The 26,240-nt window shown below is 38.5% G+C and overlaps 1 protein-coding gene across 1 annotated transcript; it reads left to right on the forward strand.

The window, feature by feature from the left end:
* Positions 1–348: 348 nt before the first annotated feature.
* Positions 349–21,083, forward strand: LOC139757798 (RING-type E3 ubiquitin-protein ligase PPIL2). The gene is made up of 11 exons (XM_071678619.1): positions 349–504; positions 1,438–1,657; positions 2,724–2,867; positions 3,662–3,827; positions 4,421–4,569; positions 5,523–5,646; positions 7,477–7,625; positions 8,863–9,014; positions 11,004–11,193; positions 18,842–18,993; positions 20,864–21,083. Exons 1-11 carry the CDS (start codon positions 473–475, stop codon positions 20,946–20,948), a joined length of 1,563 nt encoding a protein of 520 aa, XP_071534720.1. The 5' UTR covers positions 349–472; the 3' UTR covers positions 20,949–21,083.
* Positions 21,084–26,240: the final 5,157 nt, after the last annotated feature.

The raw sequence follows: 26,240 nt of genomic DNA on the forward strand, positions 1-26,240 counted from the left end.
GACAATAGATATCTGTGGAGATATATAACCACTAATCCTACAAGATATAGAAATAAGGACAAAAATTTTCAAGCTTTGTGATAATATGGAAAAACCATAAAACAAGCCACACAATACGGTGCACTCAAACTATTAAACAGAAAAAAGTTTTCATTATTAAAATTTTGATAGAAATGCACCGTTTCTTTTCTCCTGGTAATGTTTACATCACAATATGTGTCTGATTCCATGCCTACGATTCAGTTGCTTAATATCTATATTACAATAAATTACACAACGAAAATTAGAGAGATTAGATAACTCAATCTTATGATATTTATAATGATTAAACTGTTAAAAATATCATGGCAATTATTTTTCAGTGACTTAATATCAATTAAAGCAAGGGTTCGAACACAGGGGCTGGACGAGATATGTAAACATTGTTCAATATATTTCTTGTCGCTTTAAAAGTTTACCAAAAACCAGCAGAATGGGGAAAAGACAGCATCAGAAGGATAAAATGTATGTATAACGATGTAGGCTACATCTTTTATATCCTTTTGTCACTTTATTTGTAAAGAAATTAACTTCACCTATGGTGCTGGGGCTTGGTAGTGTTGCATATTGAGAAAGACTGAAAGCTCTATGATGAACCACACTGTCGTATTAAAGGCTAAAGGAACTTCGTATTGACATATTCAAGATTTTTAATAAATAAAAGATAATGAACGAAAGAGGGTTCTTTTTAAGTCAGGGACATAAATGAGTAAAAGTCCATTTTAGCTCCACATTGACCCCAGCTTTGAAAAATGGCTATTCTTGTATTAGCTGCTTTACGTAGTTTGTTGTAATTATAGAAAAACTCTCCACCAACTTATTCCAGGCTAAGGAGGATATCTGTATGTAATATTTGTTGCCCGTTTCCTGTGTTAGGAGGTAACACCAAGAATAAATCAATAAGGGCCCCCTGTCATATGTAATGCACCGAAACCACAACTTCTTACTCACAATCAGGCCCCATATACATTTAACTGGCCTCTGCATGCCTATGATTACACTGCGAATGAAAAACTATCTTCAGCAAGGTTATATCAGTGGAGTATAGTCTTTTCAAAAACCATCACAGATCAAGAGTTTACCTATTCCCTGTACTGATTGCAGTGTATCCTTCAAGTTGTAGGAGCCCTGGAATAGATTTTCCTGGGGTTAAATAGTAACATAAAATGAAATTTATTTATAAATGTATTTGTTAATTGGGATTCATAAAAATTAGTAAACTAATTAGGATAGTATCTTTAAATCAATTGCACAGTTTATATAATCCATCATATGTAACTGCTACTTTGAGTATTTTCTTTTGTTTAATTTTGTTTCCTTCCAAGAGAAACCGTCTAATTCATTCATTTTAACGATAGTGTGTAACATGCATTAATTCATTATTTAAAAATTTTCCAGGTACCTGACCTGTACAGAGTGGTCAACTCTGTATGGGGGATATAAGACCTCATCACACTCAGGGTCAAAAGCAGAGTTTCGAAGGCTTCCCCTCACCCACTGTGCTGTCTCCCTAATGCCTTTTAATCATCCATACATTGACCCTTTGGGAAATGTGTATGATCTTGAAGCTATTCTTCCATTTATACGCAGGTTCAAGGTGAATCCTGTTACAGGCGAGGTAAGAAATTTTCTAACAGAAAAAACTAAGTTGTGCTTAACTTTGGAAAAAGTATGTGTAAAATTATGACTTTGTTAAGTTAAAAACAAATAGTGGTAAGAGGTGTTGGTTCAAGTGAGATGTATAATGTATTCAGATCTTTTTGTGGTTATATACCTGAGTAGCTAATTTCCAAAGGGCTTTCACCCAGTCAAAAAACTTGTAAAATTACATTGAAAATTATTGCATTGTAGTTAATCTGAGAAAAGTTGCGAGAAGCTTAAAGTGAAGTAACTATGATTAAAGCAAGTTCATTCATCATTGCATGTATTGCAGGTGTGCCTCATATCATAATGTCACAATTATTTCATATTTTTTTTAGAAACATCAATATTTTACTTGTTTTTGCTCAATTCTCAAGGAGGGCAGCACTCATGTTTCTTTTGTTCACTGGTTTTCTCTTTCAGGATGACATAAATTGCCTAATAGAAATAGCTAGTGGGTTACAAGCAAGTAAGATGGGTATCAATTAAGTGGACTGATAGAAAAAGAAATTCAGAAATTTCATTGAGATAGAGTATTAAGGGGAAAGTTGCTGACAAGTTCAAAGATGAACTTATGTTGTATCCACATCTTAAGGAAATGAATGGTTGCAGAATCATGGGAAAAGTGGCAGGAGATTTAGAGGAAGATTAAGTGCAAAGTGGAAGAGTGGAGTATGGAGGTATATATTTGAGAGGAGCCTGAAGAAATATGGAAAGTCTTTATTGTGTGGAAGGGGTTCTGTTTAAGCCTTCTTGATGAATACAAAAAGAAGCACTGTATATAGAATATAGATGAAATAAAGAAAGACATCCTTGTGTATAGTATTTTTAGGTTGTATGGTTGAATGCTAAAAAGATATACAGTTTAAGGCATAAATTAAATGATGGCTTGAGCAAATAGTTTTTCTTTGGAAATTAGTTCATAAATATTTGCAATGAAAGTCATATCCAAATTTAACTTTTTTGTACATGTCATTCAGACTGATCCTTAATCCTCACTTACAGTTATTCAAATAAATAATTTATGAATATTTCTTTTACAGCCTTTGAGTGAAAAGCAGCTGATAAAGATAACTTTTCATCGTGCTAACACTGGAGAGTACCATTGTCCCGTGTTGTATAAACCTCTTACCAACACTTCACACGTAGTTGCAGTGAAAACTACTGGGAATGTTTTTTCATATGAGGTGTGTTGTTGGACTCTTGTGCTGTACTGTGTTTATACATACTCCCTTGGTAAATAATTCCAGTTTAAAATATAAAGGTATATGTTTTAAGTTTATGTACTTTAAAAACCACCAAGGTGAACAAGCCATTCACAGCCAGCAGCCAGCTGGTTGCATCTACATATCTATGATAATTGTTGATTTGTGAAACTAATTTTGGTCATGATTTCTTTTCTTTTACTTAAATTTGTTAAAGTACACCAAACGATAAACCTTAAACCAGTATCACCATTACTGCAAATTTTAGTGTGACAGGGGAGTGATTATTCTAGGCCCTTAGGTTTGCTTTCTCCATACTCAGAATAGGTTATTTTCACAAAATTGTACCTTGTTATAATCATCTTACAATTCATATAATTTGCAGTTCCTCATTCATAATGCAAGTGAATTAGGGTTTTAGGGTTGATGCACTGCAGGATGGGGTTTTGGTTTGTTTTCTACCGAATCCTCCTTACGATATGCACTTCCAGTGCAACTTTGATGGCAGGAGTGTAGTCATTCATATCAATTAATTGTTCTAGGTCATCTTAAATAAGTCTCATAAAAGACTAGCAACCCATTTTGTGATAGTTTTAATGTAAACTGTATCCCTGTCAGTCTCTCTTAAGCCATTTACTGTTGATATTCCTATGAAAATCACCTTATGCAAAGGAACTTTGCTCTTATATCCTCATTGTAAGGTATATAGTCTTTTAAATTATTATCATAAAATTATTTGCATGTCATATCTTATTTTTGCTCTTTAAACTACATAGGCTGTGGAGCAACTAAACATTAAGGTCAATAACTGGAGGGAGCTTCTGACTGACAAGCCATTTACCAGAGCTGACCTTATCATCATTCAAGACCCTCAAGACCTGAGCAAGTACAACATCAGCAAATTTCACCATATCAAAAACAACCTTAAGGTTGAGAGTGAGGGTAAGTAATGCAGCATATTTTTTGTTGTTGTTAGAATAGTGTAAGATTGCAATAATTGCATTTTTATATGTGGAAATTTGCAATATTATTGCATTTTTGAAACAAGGAAAATTGCAATGATATTGCATTTTTGTAAGTAATCTTTCCAAGCTGGTAGTGGTTGGGAGGCAGCCATAAGCCAGGGAGGTATATTACTGTTACTACCTGCCTGGGTATTGGGAGGCTAGTACTTTAATGGTTGTCAAGTTGCACTTCTTTGAACCAGGTAGCTGTCTTTTCTTTTACCTTACTCACATGTCTACTGTTGGTATTCTGTCCACAAACATTCAAGATTAAATTGATGGGTTAGCAAAAGAATCTTGTAGAACTGAGAAGTAATAAAGTGGGAGTTAGAGATGAAGCTGATGATATGAATTACAAACACTTTTGGGAACCATTTTTCCATGGAAGGGCATCCTAACTGGATGGTTACTGCCAGCTGATGTTCATCTGGCTGTTTTTGAAGTTTACTCTTATTTTCCTGAAGATGATTTCTTGCACACCTTCATAATGTAGTATACAGAACATATTTTTAATTGCTTTACTATTTACAGAAACTATTCGAGCTCGTTCAGATGCATCAATGCGCTTGAAAAACGTATCTCAAGACACACAGCAGATTCTGGAAGAATTCAGCCGTGTATACAAAGAGACAGAAAAGAAAGAGGATGCTGAGGAAAGAGTTGCAGATAGATTTAATGCGGTGAGAAAATTAATGTTTTGAATATCTGGTGTAAATGAATAGGAGATAAGAGAATGAAATGACTAGAAGGATGCTTAAGGATATTGATGTATGCATGAGAAAGAAATTGATGACTTTGAAAGGGTTAGAACATCATAAACTTACAAATGGGAATCAACAATCTTTGCAGCAGTACAAGTTAATGAACTCAATGCACTTAAAATCAATTTAAAGAGATATTTATATATGCTGATGAACATTAATAAGAAAATGTTGAAAAAAAAATGTGGTTTAAAAAGGTGTTTTTATATGTAAGACTGGCTGACTGTTTTTCAACAGAAACATTAGCACAGGACTGGGGCTAGGGTAGAAAGAATACTTCCCACATATTCCCTGCATGTCATTAAAGGCGACTAAAAGGGGAGGGAGTAGGGGGTTGGAAATCCTCCTCTCCAGTTTTCAGTTTTCCAAAAGAAGGAACAGAGAAAGGGGCCAAGTGAGGATTTTCCCTCTTAGGCCGTCCTTAGTTCTTAACGCTACCTCGTTAACACGGGAAATGGCGAATACGTATGAAAAGAAAAAGGAAGAATTTTCTTATAACTTTTTGTTTTCCATAGCTGGTTTATTTTGTTGGTCTTGTGCATTCTGTAGGTTTATATGTAATGACTGTTACTTTAATAACTTCTCAACTTCATTATTTTACATATTGTAGTTCCTGAATTATTACATTTTAATAATCTCAATCTCCTTGCCATCCTTCTTATTGTCCCTCTCATGGACCTCTCCTACTGACATATGTGTTCTTCTTCAGAAAATTTATGTTATGTGCTTATTTTTGTGTGCTTTGCAATATCTGGAAACATGAAATTTTGAGGCTTTGATAGTACTTCTGCACTACTACTCACTTTTTTAAAGATTATTATATCTGAACCCATTACCACAGCTATGCCTCTCATGGAATTTTGTGTTCGCAGGCCCATTATTCAACAGGGAAAGTAGCAGCTAGCTTTACATCAACATCAGTTGATGTGGAGACTAAACATGAAGCTGCAGTACTAGAAGATGATGATGTTAGATACCAGCGGGTTAAGAAAAAAGGTATTAGCTTGTATTAGATAAAGTATGTTAGGTATAACCATACTTTACACTCTTATCTGGAAATACCACACATTTAACATTACAAAATCTGCCAATGTTGTATGGATGTCACTTATTATTTATTTGTGTGTTTGAACAGCTGTTCCATATTTACTGGGATCTCTTAGCCAGAGTGAAATCAAAAGTCTTATGCATAATCAACTCCTCTGCTGTCAACCCTTTTCATCCATTCCTTTCCTTATTCTTTGATCTTGCTTCCCTTTCTCTCTTACAGGGTTATTTTGGCTACTGCTCTCATGAGCTGTCTGCTTGTGCCTTTTCCCATATGATCTGGACCTACAGCATACATCTGGCTGCTTCTCTTAGTTTCTCTTTGGTGACTGACACACGATAACAGTACTTCCTTCTCTCCTCACACAATGCAGTAGAACTTTCTTCTGCCTTTTGTCTTTTCTTCTTCATATAACCTTTCAACTTTTAAGAGTTGGATATACCAATACCTGGTAAGCATGAAATAATTTCAGCTGAATTTTTTTTCACTCACTTTTATTACCCTTTATCTGAGATGACCATGATTGACACATGCTTTTCCCCATGCCATATCGGCCTTTGTAAAAAAAAAAAAATGAAATAGATAATGGACATATCTGGAGTTAGAATGGGGCAAGAAAACATAGGAGATAGGATCATAGGTACATAAATGACTTGATTTAATACATAATTAGGTACATTAATTTGTGGCTTAACTTTGTGTTCCTTTACTTCTTTCATATTTGCTTAAACTAATCATGCTGTCATTCTCTCGTCTTGTAACATGTTTTGAAAATGCAGATCTCAGTATGATTTTGCTTTGGAGCATACATAATCAAGTTTGGGGCCTTTAAATTTCACTTGCTACTATTTCTCATTTTAAAACTAAGAACTTTCCCACCTCCTTTGATGGCTTTGTGATTGTCATTGTTGACTGTGAATTAATTATGGGTCTGCTTGGGTTCATATCCTGAGTTGGGCAGTTGGTCCACAATTAGAGTGGTTCTTGGCAGTCCATTAAAATCTGCAGTGATTGTGGGGCTGGAAATAATGGTGAAGGAAGCCATGGTGGTAGTAGTTGGGTTTGAAGGCAATAGTGGAGGTGCACAAGATTTTACTTACATTATAGTATGTACCATGCTTACAATAACATTTACATATTAGTCTGGCATATCTTACACTGTTAAGTCAGTATAAAAGGTGAGGTTTTATGAAACAAATGTGTCACAAATCACAGCCTAGGTTGAGAGATGATGATATCATGGGAGACACAACAGGACTGAAACGATGCTCAGAGTAGCCAGAATGAGCAAACTTTCATACAGTTGTACTACTATACTATATACATAAATTGATATGTTATTACAGTACAGTGAAATTTATTATTGTGAGTGAATAAGGTACAGTTTAACTATACCTTTGATGGTTTCCACATTAGTGAGAAATTGAGATTACATAAGTTCATTCATGATGCAGTAATGTTTTCATGTGTATATATGTGTGTATGTATATGCATGTATGTATATCTATATGTATGTACTTATTATGTATATGTATGTGAGCAGATGCGTCTTTCTTCATCCATTTCCAGGTACTACCATGATAACACAGGAAATGATGATCAAGTTTGAAAAAGTTTATTTTTTTTGTAACTGAAGCAATAACTTTTGTTCTCCTTGCCTTTTTCAATAGAAAAAAATATCACTTCCAACTAAATGTTGTACTGGCCATTTTTATTATCTTTTGCAGTGGAAACAGCATTTCCCTGAATTGTACTAATTGACAGTTTAATATTTACAGGATACATATCTTTGAAAACTAACCTTGGTACGCTGAACTTGGAGGTGTACTGTGACAGTGTGTCAAAAGCCTCAGAGAACTTTACAAGACTGTGTGAGCGTGGATATTACAACGGAACCAAGTTTCATCGTTCAATTCGTCATTTTATGGTGAGGGAGCTGCTCATACGTATATGCTTGATGTATAACATTGCTTAACTTATTTACTCATCTCTACTTATATTGCCACTGATGAACATAAAAAGAAAGATAGGATGTCCTGAATTTTTCCCACATGTTGATGACAGTCTCCTTTCTGTTATGTTGGGATCACAGCAGTCTTGCTCAAGACAAAATAAATTAGCATGTGTCAAAATAGTATGGGATGCTTCAACAGATTATATAAACAAAGGAACAGGGAATGAGAAAAGTAAGAAGAGATAAGAAAAGCAAAGCATTAAAAAATAACAAAAAGAAAGCACCAGTCTATGAAAATTTAAACAAAGTTGAACTGGATGTGATGGGATAGTAAATTTCATAAAGATGGGAAGAACAAGATATTTTGAGTACTTGGAGGGTTAAAGGAGACTTCACATGTTTAAAAATAGCAAGCTTCAGCATATATTTGATACAACAGGGTTGGTTTATGAAAGATATGGGCCTTTAACAGAAGTAAAGAAACAGATTGAGATATTTGTATTATTGGTCGCAAGCAGTCTGGAAAAAATTTCTTGAAGATAAAAAGTAAAAACTACTGTTACTTATCAACAAAACGTACTTGAGTAAATGGACAAGTAGGCTGAAATGTGCTTGAAAAATTACGGTATTACATGGCAACCTGGCACCTTGCAGGACATGAAGGATGAAGAAGCATCATTATTCTGTAGGGAGAGCCTTATGATTACCTTTTGATGTTCCCTTTTCTTCCTAACCCCCTTCGTCTCTTTCCTTCTTGAAAAACTATTTCTTGATTCTGGATAGCATTAAGCACAAGGCACATTCACCACTGTGTCGTAAATAAATGCAGGTATGAAGTCACTTGGTGTCACTTTACCTTTGCACTGTAACACCATAGGCCTGAACAGGTAGCTATGTGTTCATCAAGTCCTGTGGATTAGCTAGTGCTGGCCCATTATGTATTATGATGAGCAAAAGGGGTGAATCCTTATACATTACCTCAAACTAAGGGAGGCGGAGAATGGTGGTTAATCCCTGCTGAGCAAGGGATCTCTTTAAATGCTCATAGTGCTCTGTCTGTGGCAGAGAAATGGCTTTTCATCTTTCAAACCCACATATTTATACGTAAATGGTACACTTCAGTATTTAGTTTGAGTCATACGGCTTTAAAATCTGCATTATATGAGGTTCTTTAGCATCATTAATATTATGTTAATTTGCATTATTTTAGATACAGGGTGGAGATCCAGAAGGCACTGGGAAAGGTGGCGAGTCTATTTGGGGAACACCATTTAAAGATGAATTTCGCCACAATTTGTCTCACAAGGGCAGAGGTGTACTCTCAATGGCAAACTCTGGACCTGATACCAACAAAAGTCAATTGTGAGTTGTTTGTATATGATTTATATCAATGAATAGGATATTGAAGGGGCATTTTAAATAGGGATATGTGTGCATGAAGATTTACAATAATAGAAAATTCTGCTTGGAATTACATACTTCACCAAGGAAAAATGTTTTTTGACATAACTTTAACCACTATCTATTCAATTTTGCTTTGTCGCTGTCTCCCGCTTTTGCGAGGTAGCGCAAGGAAACAGACGAAAGAAATGGCCCAACCCACCCTCATACAATGTTTATACATACACGTCCACACACGCAAATATACATACCTATACATCTCAATGTACACATATATATACACACACAGACACATACATATATATATATATATATATATACCCATGCACACAATTCACACTGTCTACCTTTATTCATTCCCATCGCCACACATGGAATACCATCCCCCTCCCCCCTCGTGTGCGAGGTAGCACTAGGAAAAGACAACAAAGGCCCCATTTGTTCACACTCAGTCTCTAGCTGTCATGCAATAATGCCCAAAACCACAGCTCCCTTTCCACATCCAGGCCCCACACAACTTTCCATGGTTTACCCCAGACGCTTCACATGCCGATTCAATCCACTGACAGCACGTCAACCCTGGTATACCACATCGATCCGATTCACTCTATTCCTTGCCCGCCTTTCACCCTCCTGCATGTTCAGGCCCTGATCACACAAAATCTTTTTCACTCTATCTTTCCACCTCCAATTTGGTCTCCCACTTCTCGTTCCCTCCACCTCCGACACATATATCCTCTTGGTCAATCTTTCCTCACTCATTCTCTCCATGTGCCCAAACCATTTCAAAACACCCTCTTCTGCTCTCTCAACCACGCTCTTTTTATTTCCACACATCTCTCTTACCCTTACATTACTTACTCGATCAAACCACCTCACACCACACATTGTCCTCAAACATCTCATTTCCAGCACATCCACCCTCCTGTGCACAACTCTATCCATAGCCCACGCCTCGCAACCATACAACATTGTTGGAACCACTATTCCTTCAAACATACCCATTTTTGCTTCCCGAGATAACCACTATCCTAGATAATTTACTAACGGCAAAAGGTTTTTATACACTTTTCTCTCTGCCTGGTTCAGAGTATATAGTTTTGCTGACAGTGTTCACATTTTAATTTTTGACACATTTCAAGGAACGTGGTGGGGATTTCAATCATGATTGCTAAAAACTAAATGCAAAGTTGAGTGGGTGAGTATGACATCATCAGGCCAAGTGAGCATGGTTCATCCTCTCCCTTTGATTTATACTCTACCCTTACCAACAACATTTGTTCTCTATACACTGAAGTCCCAGTTATTCAGGCCTTCTTGTCCAGACTGCTTGGAGGCAAGTATGTATTAATCTAAGAAAGTGAATGGAGGAGCACAAGTAGTGGAAGAAGAGAAGGGGAGAGCGTTTGGTTGTATGTTAGTCTCAGGGAGTTGATAATGGTATAAGGATTCAGTATAATATGTAGCCACCAGGATAGTTAGTGCCTACTTCCTTGGCCAGGCACCATCAGAGTAGGAGTAATTACCTATTTGTACAGTATATGTACAGGATAGAGTTCTGTGATAATGGGGCCCTGTTTCTTGAACCTTATTTACCATCAAATAACTTTTTAAACATTTTTACATTGCTGAGGTTCACAGTTATATGTAATCTTATAATTTTAAGATATTGATAAAACAACGAAAAAATCACTTCAGAATTATAATTCACTTACTACTTTCACTCTGATAATGTGTTTATATTTCAGCACAACACAAAAAAATGCAGGATAAGGCTTTTTTGAGTGCAGAGCCTTTGGATGTACTTATTGTATAGTTACTTGTGACTAGATTAGAAACTTTGGAAACATACATTATCATTAAGGCAGTGTTAATATTACCTACTAGCGATGGATCATACTTATACTAAGTAACCACATATAACCTTATTGATTTTTACCTCCTTTGCAGCTTCATCACTTATCGATCTTGTACCCACCTTGATGGCAAACATACCATATTTGGACGTGTGGTGGGAGGTTTGGCAACACTATCTGCTATGGAAGCTATTGAAACAGACAACAAAGATACTCCAATTGAAGATATTATAATTCATGAAACTTCTGTTTTTGTGAACCCTTTCAAGGAAGCTGATCACCAGGTTAGTACTGTATTGAGTTAAACCTCATTTTGATTGTTTTATTCTCACATACATTTGTATTACTATTTTATTTGTTTTATTTTCCTGATCATCATTTGCATTAGCAAGGCAGTACCAGAAAACAGAGGAAGAAAGAACCATTCATTCATATACACATAAGTACATATATATAGATGTAATTCATGGAAAGGTCTGTGGGGCCTGGTTGCAGATAAGGAGCTGTGGTTTCGGTGCATTACACAGACAGCTAGAGACTGAGCGTGAATGAATGTGGCCTTTTTTGCCTGTTTTCTTAGCACTACCTCGCTGAAGTGGGGAGTAGCGATTGCTGTTTCCTATGTTGGTATCAACAAGAATGGATGAAAGCATTCTCATATCTTGTTTTTGTTACAATCTTACTTCATTCCTGCATCCTAACACTGTAGTGTTCTTAATTTCAACAATTAATTGAATTATATAATTAAGAAAAATGCTAATGGACTGACCATGAAATAAAGCTATTCCCATTAACTTTAATGATTTCATATTCTGGTGCTTTGAATTATGAGAGTCACAGAATAATTTATATATGAATTTCTTAAAGCAAATCTTACAAAACAATCATAATGGTGCAACTGTGTAATGCAACTGACTGTTTTGTAAATTGAGTTATGAATTTGCATTACAAGGGGTCACCACAACAAGCTAAGCTATCACAAGCTAAGCTATCATCATGAACTCATCTAGAATATTATGCACAAAATTATGTATGAAATGAAGGCTGGATACAGTTAACTAGAGCTGCTCTCCTGGCACTCCTGGCAGAAGTAATTAATGAATAAAAATTAAAACTCAAAAAGTTATAAACGTGAAACAAGAATGGTATATATGCGTATATATGTATATGTATATGCGCGTATATGGGCATTTTTGTATGTATCCATTTATATGAATGGATGGGCTATTCTTCATCTGTTTCCTGGCACCACCCCGCTGACACAGGAAACAGCGATTATGTATAATGAATAAATAAATAAATGAATATACATAAAAACATATATATACATAAATACCCAAACACTTACATATATATGTATATATATATATATATATATATATATATTTTTTTTTTTTTTTTTTTTTTTTTGCTTTGTCGCTGTCTCCCGCGTTTGCGAGGTAGCGCAAGGAAACAGACGAAAGAAATGGCCCAACCCACCCCCATACACATGTATATACATACGTCCACAAACGCAAATATACATACCTACACAGCTTTCCATGGTTTACCCCAGACGCTTCACATGCCCTGATTCAATCCACTGACAGCACGTCAACCCCGGTATACCACATCGATCCAATTCACTCTATTCCTTGCCCTCCTTTCACCCTCCTGCATGTTCAGGCCCCGATCACACAAAATCTTTTTCACTCCATCTTTCCACCTCCAATTTGGTCTCCCACTTCTCCTCGTTCCCTCCACCTCCGACACATATATCCTCTTGGTCAATCTTTCCTCACTCATTCTCTCCATGTGCCCAAACCATTTCAAAACACCCTCTTCTGCTCTCTCAACCACGCTCTTTTTATTTCCACACATCTCTCTTACCCCTACGTTACTTACTCGATCAAACCACCTCACACCACACATTGTCCTCAAACATCTCATTTCCAGCACATCCATCCTCCTGCGCACAACTCTATCCATAGCCCACACCTCGCAACCATACAACATTGTTGGAACCACTATTCCTTCAAACATACCCATTTTTGCTTTCCGAGATAATGTTCTCGACTTCCACACATTCTTCAAGGCTCCCAGAATTTTCGCCCCCTCCCCCACCCTATGCTCCATTTCCACTTCCATGGTTCTGTCCGCTGCCAGATCCACTCCCAGATATCTAAATATATACATATATATATTTATATTTATTTTTATATTGCTTTGTCGCTGTCTCCCGCGTTTGCGAGGTAGCGCAAGGAAACAGACGAAAGAAATGGCCCAACCCACCCCCATACACATGTATATGCATACACGTCCACACACGCAAATATACATCTCAATGTACACATATATATATACACACACAGACATATACATATATACACATGTACATAATTCATACTGTCTGCCTTTATTTATCCCATTGCCACCTCACCACACATGGAATAACATCCCCCTCCCCCCTCATGTGTGCGAGGTAGCGCTAGGAAAAGACAACAAAGGCCCCATTCGTTCACACAGTCTCTAGCTGTCATGTAATAATGCCCGGAACCACAGCTCCCTTTCCACACCCAGGCCCCACAGAACTTTCCACGGTTTACCCCAGATGCTTCACATGCCCTGATTCAATCCATTGACAGCACGTCGACCCCGGTATACCACATCGATCCAATTCACACAATTCCTTGCCCACCTTTCACCCTCCTGCATGCTCAGGCCCCGATCACTCAAAATCTTTTTCACTCCATCTTTCCACCTCCAATTTGGTCTCCCACTTCTCCTCGTTCCCTCCACCTCCGACACATATATCCTCTTGGTCAATCTTTCCTCACTCATTCTCTCCATGTGCCCAAACCACTTCAAAACACCCTCTTCTGTTCTCTCAACCACACTCTTTTTATTTCCACACATCTCTCTTACCCTTACATTACTTACTCGATCAAACCACCTCACACCACATATTGTCCTCAAACATCTCATTTCCAGCACTTCCAACCTCCTGTGCACAACTCTATCCATAGCTCACGCCTCGCAACCATACAACATTGTTGGAACCACTATTCCTTCAAAACATACCCATTTTTGCTTTCCGAGATAATGTTCTCGACTTCCAAACATTCTTCAAGGCTCCCAGAATTTCCGCCCCCTCCCCCACCCTACGATTCACTTCCGCTTCCATGGTTCCATCCGCTGCCAAATCCACTACCAGATATCTAAAACACTTCACTTCCTCCAGTTTTTCTCCATTCAAACTCACCTCCCAATTGACTTGACCCTCAACCCTACTGTACCTAATAATAACCTTGCTCTTATTCACATTTACTCTTAACTTTCTTCTTTCACACACTTTACCAAACTCAGTCACCAGCTTCTGCAGTTTCTCACATGAATCAGCCACCAGCGCTGTATCATCAGCGAACAACAACTGAGCTCTCTCATCCCCAACAGACTTCATACTTGCCCCTCTTTCCAAAACTCTTGCATTCACCTCCCTAACAACCCCATCCATAAACAAATTAAACAACCATGGAGACATCACACACCCCTGCCGCAAACCTACATTCACTGAGAACCAATCACTTTCCTCTCTTCCTACACGTACACATGCCTTACATCCTCGATAAAAACTTTTCACTGCTTCTAACAACTTTCCTCCCACACCATATATTCTTAATACCTTCCACAGAGCATCTCTATCAACTCTATCATATGCCTTCTCCAGATCCATAAATGCTACATACAAATCCATTTGCTTTTCTAAGTATTTCTCACATACATTCTTCAAAGCAAACACCTGATCCACACATCCTCTACCACTTCTGAAACCACACTGCTCTTCCCCAATCTGATGCTCTGTACATGCCTTCACCCTCTCAATCAATATATATATATATATATATATATATATATATATATATATATATATATATATATATATATATATATATATATATATATATATCTTTCACTAATAATCTTACTTCTTAATCCCACCTCTCACTACCCTTTCTAATGAACCCACCTCCCACTCTTCTCATGCCACAAGCATCTTTTGCGCAATCCATCACTGATTCCCTAAATACATCCCATTCCTCCCCCACTCCCCTTACTTCCATTGTTCTCACCTTTTTCCATTCTGTACTCAGTCTCTCCTGGTACTTCCTCACACAAGTCTCCTTCCCAAGCTCACTTACTGTCACCACCCTCTTCACCCCAACATTCATTCTTCTTTTCTGAAAACCCATACAAATCTTCACCATAGCTACCACAAGATAATGATCAGACATCCCTCCAGTTGCACCTCTCAGCACATTAACATCCAAAAGTCTCTCTTTCGCGCGCCTGTCAATTAACACGTAATCCAATAACGCTCTCTGGCCATCTCTCCTACTTACATACGTATACTTATGTATATCTCGCTTTTTAAGCCAGGTATTCCCAATCACCAGTCCTTTTTCAGCACATAAATCTACAAGCTCTCCACCATTTCAATTTACAGCACTGAACACCCCATGTATACCAATTATTCCCTCAACTGCCACATTACTCACCTTTGCATTCAAATCACCCGTCACTATAACCCGGTCTCGTGCATCATAACCACAAACACACTCATTCAGCTGCTCCCAAAACACTTGCCTCTCATGAAAGAGAAGAGAGAGGCATTTGGATGACTTTTGCAAGGAAAAAATGCAATTGAGTGGGAGATGTATAAAAGAAAGAGACAGGAGGTCAAGAGAAAGGTGCAAGAGGTGAAAAAGAGGGCAAATGAGAGTTGGGGTGAGAGAGTATCATTAAATTCTAGGGAGAATAAAAAGATGTTCTGGAAGGAGGTAAATAAAGTGCGTAAGACAAGGGAGCAAATGGGAACTTCAGTGAAGGGCGCAAATGGGGAGGTGATAACAAGTAGTGGTGATGTGAGAAGGAGATGGAGTGAGTATTTTGAAGGTTTGTTGAATGTGTTTGATGATAGAGTGGCAGATATAGGGTGTTTTGGTCGAGGTGGTGTGCAAAGTGAGAGGGTTAGGGAAAATGATTTGGTAAACAGAGAAGAGGTAGTAAAAGCTTTGCGGAAGATGAAAGCCGGCAAGGCAGTAGGTTTGGATGGTATTGCAGTGGAATTTATTAAAAAAGGGGGTGACTGTATTATTGACTGGTTGGTAAGGTTATTTAATGTATGTATGACTCATGGTGAGGTGCCTGAGGATTGGCGGAATGCATGCATAGTGCCATTGTACAAAGGCAAAGGGGATAAGAGTGAGTGCTCAAATTACAGAGGTATAAGTTTGTTGAGTATTCCTGGTAAATTATATGGGAGGGTATTGATTGAGAGGGTGAAGGCATGTACAGAGCATCAGGTTGGGGAAGAGTGGTGTGGTTTCAGAAGTGGTAGAGGATGTGTAGATCAGGTGTTTGCTTTGAAGAATGTATGTGAGAAATACTTAGAAAAGCAAATGGATTTGTATGTAGCATTTATGGATCTGGAGAAGGCATATGATAGAGTTGATAGAGATGCTCTGTGGAAGGTATTAAGAATATATGGTGTGGGAGGCAAGTTGTTAGAAGCAGTGAAAAGTTTTTATCGAGGATGTAAGGCATGTGTACGTGTAGGAAGAGAGGAAAGTGATTGGTTCTCAGTGAATGTAGGTTTGCGGCAGGGGTGTGTGATGTCTCCATGGTTGTTTAATTTGTTTATGGATGGGGTTGTTAGGGAGGTAAATGCAAGATTTTTGGAAAGAGGGGCAAGTATGAAGTCTGTTGGGGATGAGAGAGCTTGGGAAGTGAGTCAGTTGTTGTTCGCTGATGATACAGCGCTGGTGGCTGATTCATGTGAGAAACTGCAGAAGCTGGTGACTGAGTTTGGAAAAGTGTGTGGAAGAAGAAAGTTAAGAGTAAATGTGAATAAGAGCAAGGTTATTAGGTACAGTAGGGTTGAGGGTCAAGTCAATTGGGAGGTGAGTTTGAATGGAGAAAAACTGGAGGAAGTGAAGTGTTTTAGATATCTGGGAGTGGATCTGGCAGCGGATGGAACCATGGAAGCGGAAGTGGATCATAGGGTGGGGGAGGGGGCGAAAATCCTGGGGGCCTTGAAGAATGTGTGGAAGTCGAGAACATTATCTTGGAAAGCAAAAATGGGTATGTTTGAAGGAATAGTGGTTCCAACAATGTTGTATGGTTGCGAGGCATGGGCTATGGATAGAGTTGTGCGCAGGAGGATGGATGTGCTGGAAATGAGATGTTTGAGGACAATGTTTGGTGTGAGGTGGTTTGATCGAGTGAGTAACGTAAGGGTAAGAGAGATGTGTGGAAATAAAAAGAGCGTGGTTGAGAGAGCAGAAGAGGGTGTTTTGAAGTGGTTTGGGCACATGGAGAGGATGAGTGAGGAAAGATTGACCAAGAGGATATATGTGTTGGAGGTGGAGGGAACAAGGAGAAGAGGGAGACCAAATTGGAGGTGGAAAGATGGAGTGAAAAAGATTTTGTGTGATCGGGGCCTGAACATGCAGGAGGGTGAAAGGAGGGCAAGGAATAGAGTGAGTTGGAGCGATGTGGTATACCGGGGTTGACGTGCTGTCAGTGGATTGAAGCAGGGCATGTGAAGCGTCTGGGGTAAACCGTGGAAGGCTGTGTAGGTATGTATATTTGCGTGTGTGGACGTATGTATATACATGTGTATGGGGGGGGGTTGGGCCATTCCTTTCGTCTGTTTCCTTGCGCTACCTCGCAAACGCGGGAGACAGCGACAAAGTATAATAAATAAATAAATATAAATATATATATATATATATATATATATATATATATATATATATATACATATATATATATACATATATACACACACACATACAGTTTGGTCTCTGGCTTTTTCTTCCCTCCACCTCTGACACATATATCCTCTTTGTCTATCTTTCATCACTCATTCTCTCCATATGACCAGACCATTTCAACATGCCCTCTTCTGCTCTCTCAACCACACTCTTTTTATTTCTATACATCTCTCATACCCTTTCATAACTTACTCGATCAAACCATCTCACACCACATGTTGTCCTCAAACATTTGATTTCCAGCACATCCACCCTCCTGTGTACAACCCTATCTATAGCTCATGCCTTGCAACCATATAATATTTTTGGAACTACTGTTCATTCAAACTTATCCATTTTAGCTCTCTGTGATAACTACCAGATATCTAAAACACTTCACTTCCTCTCAAATTTCTTATTCAAACTTGTCTCTCAACCCTACTGAATCCAATAACCTTGCTCTTATTTACATTTACTCTCAACTTTCTCCTTTGATAAACTTTTCCAAACTCAGTCACCAACTTCTGCAGTTTCTAACTCGAATCAGCCACCAGAGCTGTATCATCAGCGAACAACAACTGACTCGTTTCCCAGGCCCTCTCATCCCCAACAGACTGCATAATTGCCCCTCTCTCCAAAACTCATGCATTTACCTCCCTAACCATGCCATCTATAAACAAATTAAACAACCAAGAGGACATCACACACCCCTGCTGCAGACTGACCCTCGCTGCGAAACAATCACTCTCCGCTCTTCCTACCCATACACATGCCTTACATCCTTAGTAAAAACTTTTCACTGCTTCTAGCAGGGTACCTCCCCCACCATATACTCTTAAAACCTTCCACAAAGCATCTCTATCAATCCTATCATATGCTTCTCCAGATCCATAAATGTTACATACAAATCCATCTATTTTTCTAAGTATTTCTGACATACATTCTTCAAAGCGAACACCTGATCCACACATCCTTTACCACTTCTGAAACCACACTGCTCCTCCCCAATCTGAGGCTCTGTACATGCCTTCACCCTCTCAATCAATACCCTCCCATACAACACCTCATACACGTTATGGTCAAGATAAATTTGCTTTGCCTAAAGAACGTCTTGAGTAATTCTAAGCACTACCAACAGCTTGCAGAAGAGAGAAGAATTGACTTAGAGAAGCGTAAGGCTGAGGAAGATGAGCTGAAAAATCAAAAACGTCCCAAGATTCAAGATGATAAGCTGAAAGTTTTTCGATCTGGAGTGGGGAAATTTTTAGACCTGGCTGCTGCAACTGTGTCGTAAGTTTCTTTCAGAAGAGCTTGTAATTATTAATGATGATGAAATGAAGTGATTTTGGAGATTTTTATGGCCTCTACACATGAATCATATAGGATACAAAGGGGGGTTGCCAGACTACTACTGCTTGTGGTTACATCACAAGTGAGAAGTCATCTTTGATGAGGCTGTGTCAAGGAATTTCTTGTTGTAAAGAAGTCCATCATTTCTTTGTTATTACTTGTAGTATACCCTTAAACTCCACTCCTTTGGGGACACACACTTACCAGAAACATTCCCCAGACAAATATGAACCACGTGCTCCCACTTATGCTTTGGACATCACTACGAAACTAGACACGTCATTTCAACATACTTCAAGAACCTTCATGCCCATGATGCAACTACCATAAAGAAGACAGCTAAGCTTTTACTATTCACTTGCCCTGCACTTGGTGCATGAAGACTCACACATCACAACACTCTATGACCTGTGGGGCCTGGATGTGGATAGGGAGCTGTGGTTTTGGTACATTACACATGACAGCTAGAGACTGAGTGTGAATGAATGTGGCCTTTTTCGTCTGTTTTCCTGGTGCTACCTTGCTGAAGCAGGAGGTAGCGATGCTATTTCCTGTGGGGTGGGGTGGCGCCAGGAATGGGTGAAGGCAAGCAAGCATGAATATGTACATGTGTATATATGTATATGTCTGTGTATGTGTATCTATATGTATGTATATGTGTATATATTGATATGTATATGTATGTGTATGGTTGTTTATGTATAAATATGTATATATGAGTGGATGGGCCGTTCTTTGTCTGTTTCCTGGCGCTACCTCACTGGCTTGGAAATGGCGATCAAGTATAATAAATAAAATGTATGTGTATGTACATATGTATATGTAGGTGTATGTGCATGTATGTATATATGTGTGTATATGAGTGGATGGGTCTTTCTTTGTCTGTTTCCTGGCGCTACCTTGCTGTTTTACACATTTGCAAGTTAGTGCTACGAACAGACAAAGAAAAGACTCCTTTTGCTCACATTCATTCTCTAGCAATCATGTGTCATGCACCAACACCACAGCCTCCTCTATACACAACCAGAACTCACAGACTTTTCCAGACATTTCTACAATTAACTGTATTCCATTCATGCCTTTCACCCTTCAGCATGTCCAGGCCCTGAGCAGTCATAATCTTAATCACTACATTCTTCCATCTCCCTTCTCCTGGTCCCCTCCAATTTTGACACATATATCCACTTCATCAACCTTTCTTAACTCATTCTCTCCATACGTTCAGACCATTTCAGCACACCATCCTCAGCTCCCTTAACCATACTCTTCTTATTATCCTACCTCTGTCTAACCCTGTCATTTGTTACATGATCAATGCACCTCAAATATTTCATTTCCATCTCATATATACTTTTATATTTAGCATATGCATTTCATGACTTGTTATCACAGCTTACTTTTAATTGATTATAGGCATTTATGTCAAATAAAACCTTTTATATTTTTTGTCATCCATTGTGGTATTTCTCTCAAATAACTTCCCTTTTTTTCTGGGAATATTATCTTTTGAGATCATGGCTCTTCGTATTTCTCCATTGAAATTTAAGAACGGATATTTCTGATAAGGTTCTGTCAGGAGCAGTATATCTACATTCCAACTTATATTTTCACATACTTTAGCCAGATATCACCTCCTGGTCCTTTATTGTCAGATGCTCATCAAACCTGAGATTAGGCACTTAATTAGATAAGTCTTAATTTGAACAATGACCAATCACATATTTTCAGACTTTTTCACTCTTTCATACCTCTTTGTTGACTACAATTTTAGCAAAACTGTTCTTATAATATTTCATCGTTGTATCTGCAGGAAGGAAGAAGCCCAGGTAGCATTGCAACATCAGAAGAAGAAAAAGGGTGCTACATATGGATTCAAGGACTTTAGCATCTTCTGAGGGTTAATTGCTAATGTGAAAGGACCAGTACTACTGGTATGTTGTATAAGGAGCTATAACTAATTTTAAGCAGTAAGGACAAATATTCTTACATTCATTGGAAGTTTCACTACCTTTAATAAATATTATTTCCAATTATTGATGTAATTTCCTAAAATGTCTGTTCAGAAGAGCAACTGATATTAGTTCCTGATAAGCTTGAAGGATAAATACTTTTTTAACTGCATTCCTACCCAGCCAAGGAACAGGGTCCTAATTCAGGAAGGCTCACCACCTCAACATAGTATCAGTACTTCTTAGAGACTGCATTTCACAGATCACTTGATCAGGACCTACAAGAATAAGTGAAGAAATAAGTTCTTACTTCACAACCTGGGTCAGCTCATGGTCTAAAGACCAGCTTGCTAATTACAACAAAATTCCTGTTCACCATCAGACTAAGTCTTGTGTTTCAAGTCATAATAATAATACAGGTGTTGTACCGTGAGCTGCATCTGGTAAATGTATTTAATATTCATATTCTAATTTCCTTTCCCCAATTAGTGAGGTAACATCAGGAACAACAGAATAATGGTCTCATTTACCCAGTCTCAAGCTGTCATGTATAATGTACTTTACCACTTCACATTCTATGATTCAACTTGTTAACAAGACATTGCACCCTCCCTCACTGCTCCACTTTATTCTAGATAGTGCTTGGAAATATAGCAGTCCTGACAGTTTAAACATATGCAAGTCTTGGGACTTAAACCCAAATGGAAGAGAGCATATTATGTTGCAAATGGACCTGAGAACATGGCCAGCTTCTTGAGCACTACAAGAGGTCCAAGAAGATGGGGCTCCTGGGGAGGGAAGTGTATGTACGTATATGGGGGAAGAGAACAGAATATATATGGACTACAGGAGGTCCATAAAGATAGACAGGGCTACTGGGGCAGGAAGTGCATATATGTATGTGGGAGAAGAGTAGAGAATGTATAATTTTTCCTTTCCTTCATGCATTTTGCGCTGTTTCCTGTAGGGTGGAGTGACATTGGGAATGGATGTGTATATATGAATGTATATGTATTTTTTTTACCGCTGTTTCCCGCATCAGCGAGGGAGCGTAAGGAAACAGACAAAGAATGGTCCAACCACTCATATAATGTATATACGTAAATGCCCATACACGCATATATACATACATATATCCCTGGTGATAGGGGAGAAAGAATACTTCCCACGTATTCCCTGTGTGTGGTAGAAGGCAATTAAAAGGGGAGGGAGCGGGTGGCTGGAAATCCTCCCCTCTCGTTTTTTTTTTAATTTCCCAAAAGAAGGAACAGAGAAGGGGGCCAGGTGAGGATATTCCCTCTAAGGCCCAGTCCTCTGTTCTTAACGCTACCTCGCTAACGCGGGAAATGGCGAATAGTATGAAAAAAAAAAAATTTTCAACGTACATATACATGGGGATAGGGGAGAAAGAATACTTCCCATATTCCCTGGTTGTCGTAGAAGGTGACTAAGAGGGGAGGGAGCAGGGGCTGGAAATCCTCTCCTCTCGTTTTTAATTTTCCAAAAGAAGGAACAGAGAAGGGGGCCAGGTGAGGATTTCCCTCAAAGGCTCAGTCCTCTGTTCTTAATGCTACCTTGCTAATGTGGGAAATAGTGAATAGTATGAAAAAAAACATGTACACATGTACATATTCATACTTGCTGGCTTCATCCATTACCTTCGTATGTATGTATGTATATATATGCGTATATATAAGTGTAGGTACGTATATATGTTTGTGAATAGATTTGTCTTTCTTTGTCTGTTTTCTGGCACTACCTCGTTAATGCAGGAAAGTGTTAAAGTAAGAGAAAACATTTTTTATTATTATTATCCCTGGGGAAAGGGGAGAAAGAATACTTCCCATGTATTTCCTGCATGTCATAGAAGGCGACTAAAAGGAGAGGGAGTGGGGTGCAGGAAATTCTCCCCTCCCATTTTTTTAATTTTCCAACAGAAGGAACAGAGAAGGGGGCCAAGTGAGGATATTCCCTCAAAGGCTCAGTCCTCTGTCCTTAATGCTAACGTGGGAAATGGCATTACAAATGACAGCAAGAGACTGAGACTAGCTGTCAAGTTTAATGCACCAAAACCACAGTTCCCTCTCCACATCCAGGCCCCACAGACCTTTTCATGGTTTACCTCAGATGTTTCACATCTCCTGGTTCAGTCCACTGACAGAACATCAACCCCGGTATACCACATCATTCCAATTCACTCTATTCCTCACAGTCGAGGGTTGATGTGGTCAGTTGACTGAATGAGGGCATGAGAAGTGTTTGGGGTAAACCACGGAAAGGTCTATGGGGCTGGTTGTGGATAGGTAACTGTTTTCACTGCATTACATGACAGCTTGAGAATGGGTGTAAGCGAATGCAACCTTTCTTAGTTTCTTCCTAGCACTACCTCACTAATATGGGAAACGGCTATCAAGAATGAAAATAGAATTCCATTCTTGTCTGCTGTTATAGCTAAGTAGCACCCGGAACAGGCAAATAATGGTCATTTGCTCACATTCACTCTAGCTGTCATGTACAACACACTAACCTAGAGCTCCCCTATCTGCAACCATGCCCAAAAGACTGCCATGGATTCCCCTTAATTTTTCATGTGCCTTAGTTCACCGGATTGACAGCGTCATCCTGTATACCACACTGCTCCAGTTCACTCTATCCCTTGCTTGCCTCACACCCTTCTACATATTCAGGCCCTAAACAGTCAGAACATCTTTCACTCCATCCTTCCACCTCTTTCTTGGTTTTTCACTTTTCTTTTTTTCCTCTACTCCCAACATTTATATACTCTTAGTCATCCTATCCATAAGTCCAAGCCATTTCAGTGCACCCTCTTAAACACTCGTACATACTCCTCTTAATCCACACCTCTCTCTTACCCTATCAACCCTCTACACTCCACATATTTTCCTCAAACATTTTATTTCCAATAACATTCAACCACTTCTGTACTTTGTCTCAAAGGGGCCATGCCTCGCATCCATACAACACTGATGGTGCTACATACGTAGGATTCTAATGAGAAGTTAGGTTTGATATTGTGAATGTTGTAGAAATGAAGAGAGAAAAAGTTAGGTCTGGGAGCTGTGTCCATAAGAGTTGATTAGGTTCCTGGGAACCATCCAGCCTTCCCCAGTTGATGGCACCATTTGAATTTAGCACCAAAGAATGTGGATGAAAATGAAGTCATGATTCTTATGTGAAGGGAAGAAAAAAAGTGTTGAGGAGAATAAAAGTGTATGAATCAAATTTCTCTTTTTAGTGAAGAGGGTGTGGAATTATGGATTGTATGCCTGTAACACACATGTAAGTGAGGCAGGTCAAAAATAATCTAGGAAGGTGGATGGAGGGGAGTGGGGGTTACATGACCAACACAGTGCTGCCTCCCTGCATCGACATCACCAGCCTTTTTGACACCCAGGCTGCAATACTTCCTTGGACAGTGGGTGCATTGTCACCTATTTCTGGCTGCCACCTACAGCTGATTTTCAGTACAGGTACGCCATCGATTTTCCGGCACTCTTGGTTCCAACGCCTTACTGGATTAACCATTTTGCTGGTCCAACCGTAGTCATGTAATAATAATTCATCAACACACCTCTAACCGACTAATTATACATCTCCCATGTGTTTAAAGTATACCGTGGACTGCTAGAAATTTAAATTTAACAAATATTAAGTGTTTGAGCACCCTAAGATGGTAAGTCAGTCCTTAAATTGTTTGAATTCTGTTGGGTCTTCTTTGTCTTCTGTTGTTAGTGTTTTCCTAGGTGTGCATCGCCAGAATAATGCAGTTTCGTCTGCAGTATACAACTGCTCAGGACTGAGGTGCTCGGCAGTTACGAGTTTCACAAACTCATCCACATACTCGGGAGCTCCGTGGTTTGCAGACCGCTTTTCTCCGCACACTTTATTCATGGAAATTCCATGATGCTTCTGGAATCTTTGAAGCCATCCTTCACTATAGTCACGCACATGTTGTAATTTAAGTTCTTTAGGGAACAACTAAGCCTGATCCATTATCATTCTACCTGATAAGTCCACTCCATAACTCCAACACTGTCGAAACCATTCCATCATCAGTTGATCATACTCAGTACTCTTACCATCTTTCATAGTTTTTCTAATCGTCATTTGCTTCTTGGAATCACTGTCTGCATAGAATTTCAATATTTTCTCCCCTTGTTTCTTTATATCATAAACAGTTGATGAACCAATACTGTAAAAGTCACACAGCTTATGCACCGAAACACCATGGTCCATATTTTTCAACAGTTCTACTTTATCTTGGATCGACATGGACTGGTTTACGTTTGACACCACGACTGACACTCTCATATGTCTTAGAAACCATAGCTAGGGTTAAATTTAAGCAAAATAAGCTAAGAATCTCGCAGAACTGCAGTATCACCACCAACAAGTGCAGTGTAAAGAACGTAAATAAGTGCACCCTACACACAATGCCATCTGTGGCTGCCCAGTAAACTAATCTAGTGGCCGCGGTAATTTCAAGTTCCCTCACGTAATTTTGTCCGAACCAAAGGAGGTGCCGAAGCTTCAGATGCCGAAAAATCGGTGATGTACCTGTACCATCAAATATTCTAGTTTAATTTTCCTTACAAAAATATATGACAAAATTTTATACACCAAAATATTTAGGAGAGGCATGCTATGGTAGAAGAATTCATCCAAGTACATTCTAGTAGTGGACTGTGTGTATTAAGTGGTAAATAACTCAACACTATTTCATATACATTCGCAGATGCAATCAAGTCAAAATTTCAAAAATGTCTTAGTTATCACCAAATCAAAATTTAGTCCAAAAAATTTCACCAATATAAACCTCAATTTTGAAAAGGTGCACTGAAAGTGATAATAATAAAAAGAAGACTTTTGATTTTTACATGCAAATAAGTCTCCTGCATACTCTGAAACAATCCCAATAAAATTTGATAGTACATCTTTGCAGATTATCACTGAACTTAGTATGAACATGCTCCTCTACACTCCTTTTAAAAGAAAATGATTGTACAAATATTTACTTGGAAGGAAATCAAACAATTACATAACTTTACAAGCTTAAGCTCTTCCTCAGGATGGAGTTTTTCCACTGATCAAGAGCTTCTGTTTTATTAAAGTACTATATCATGTGCCATCTGAGTCTACAATCAACTGCAGTAAAAAATTTGAGGTAAATGCATAGTTATTTCAGGTAATCTAAAATATATAATGCAGCCCTAATAT

The sequence above is a fragment of the Panulirus ornatus genome, chromosome 28 (genome assembly GCF_036320965.1).
Source record: "Panulirus ornatus isolate Po-2019 chromosome 28, ASM3632096v1, whole genome shotgun sequence".
NCBI lineage: Eukaryota > Metazoa > Arthropoda > Malacostraca > Decapoda > Palinuridae > Panulirus > Panulirus ornatus.

Excerpts from the sequence above, each read along its gene's own strand:
- LOC139757798 (XM_071678619.1), top strand. The coding sequence starts at position 473 with ATGGGGAAAAGACAGCATCAGAAGGATAAAAT. Across the intron at positions 1,658-2,723 it reads TGAATCCTGTTACAGGCGAG|CCTTTGAGTGAAAAGCAGCT; the intron begins GTAAGAAATTTT and ends TTTCTTTTACAG. Across the intron at positions 4,570-5,522 it reads TTGCAGATAGATTTAATGCG|GCCCATTATTCAACAGGGAA; the intron begins GTGAGAAAATTA and ends TTGTGTTCGCAG.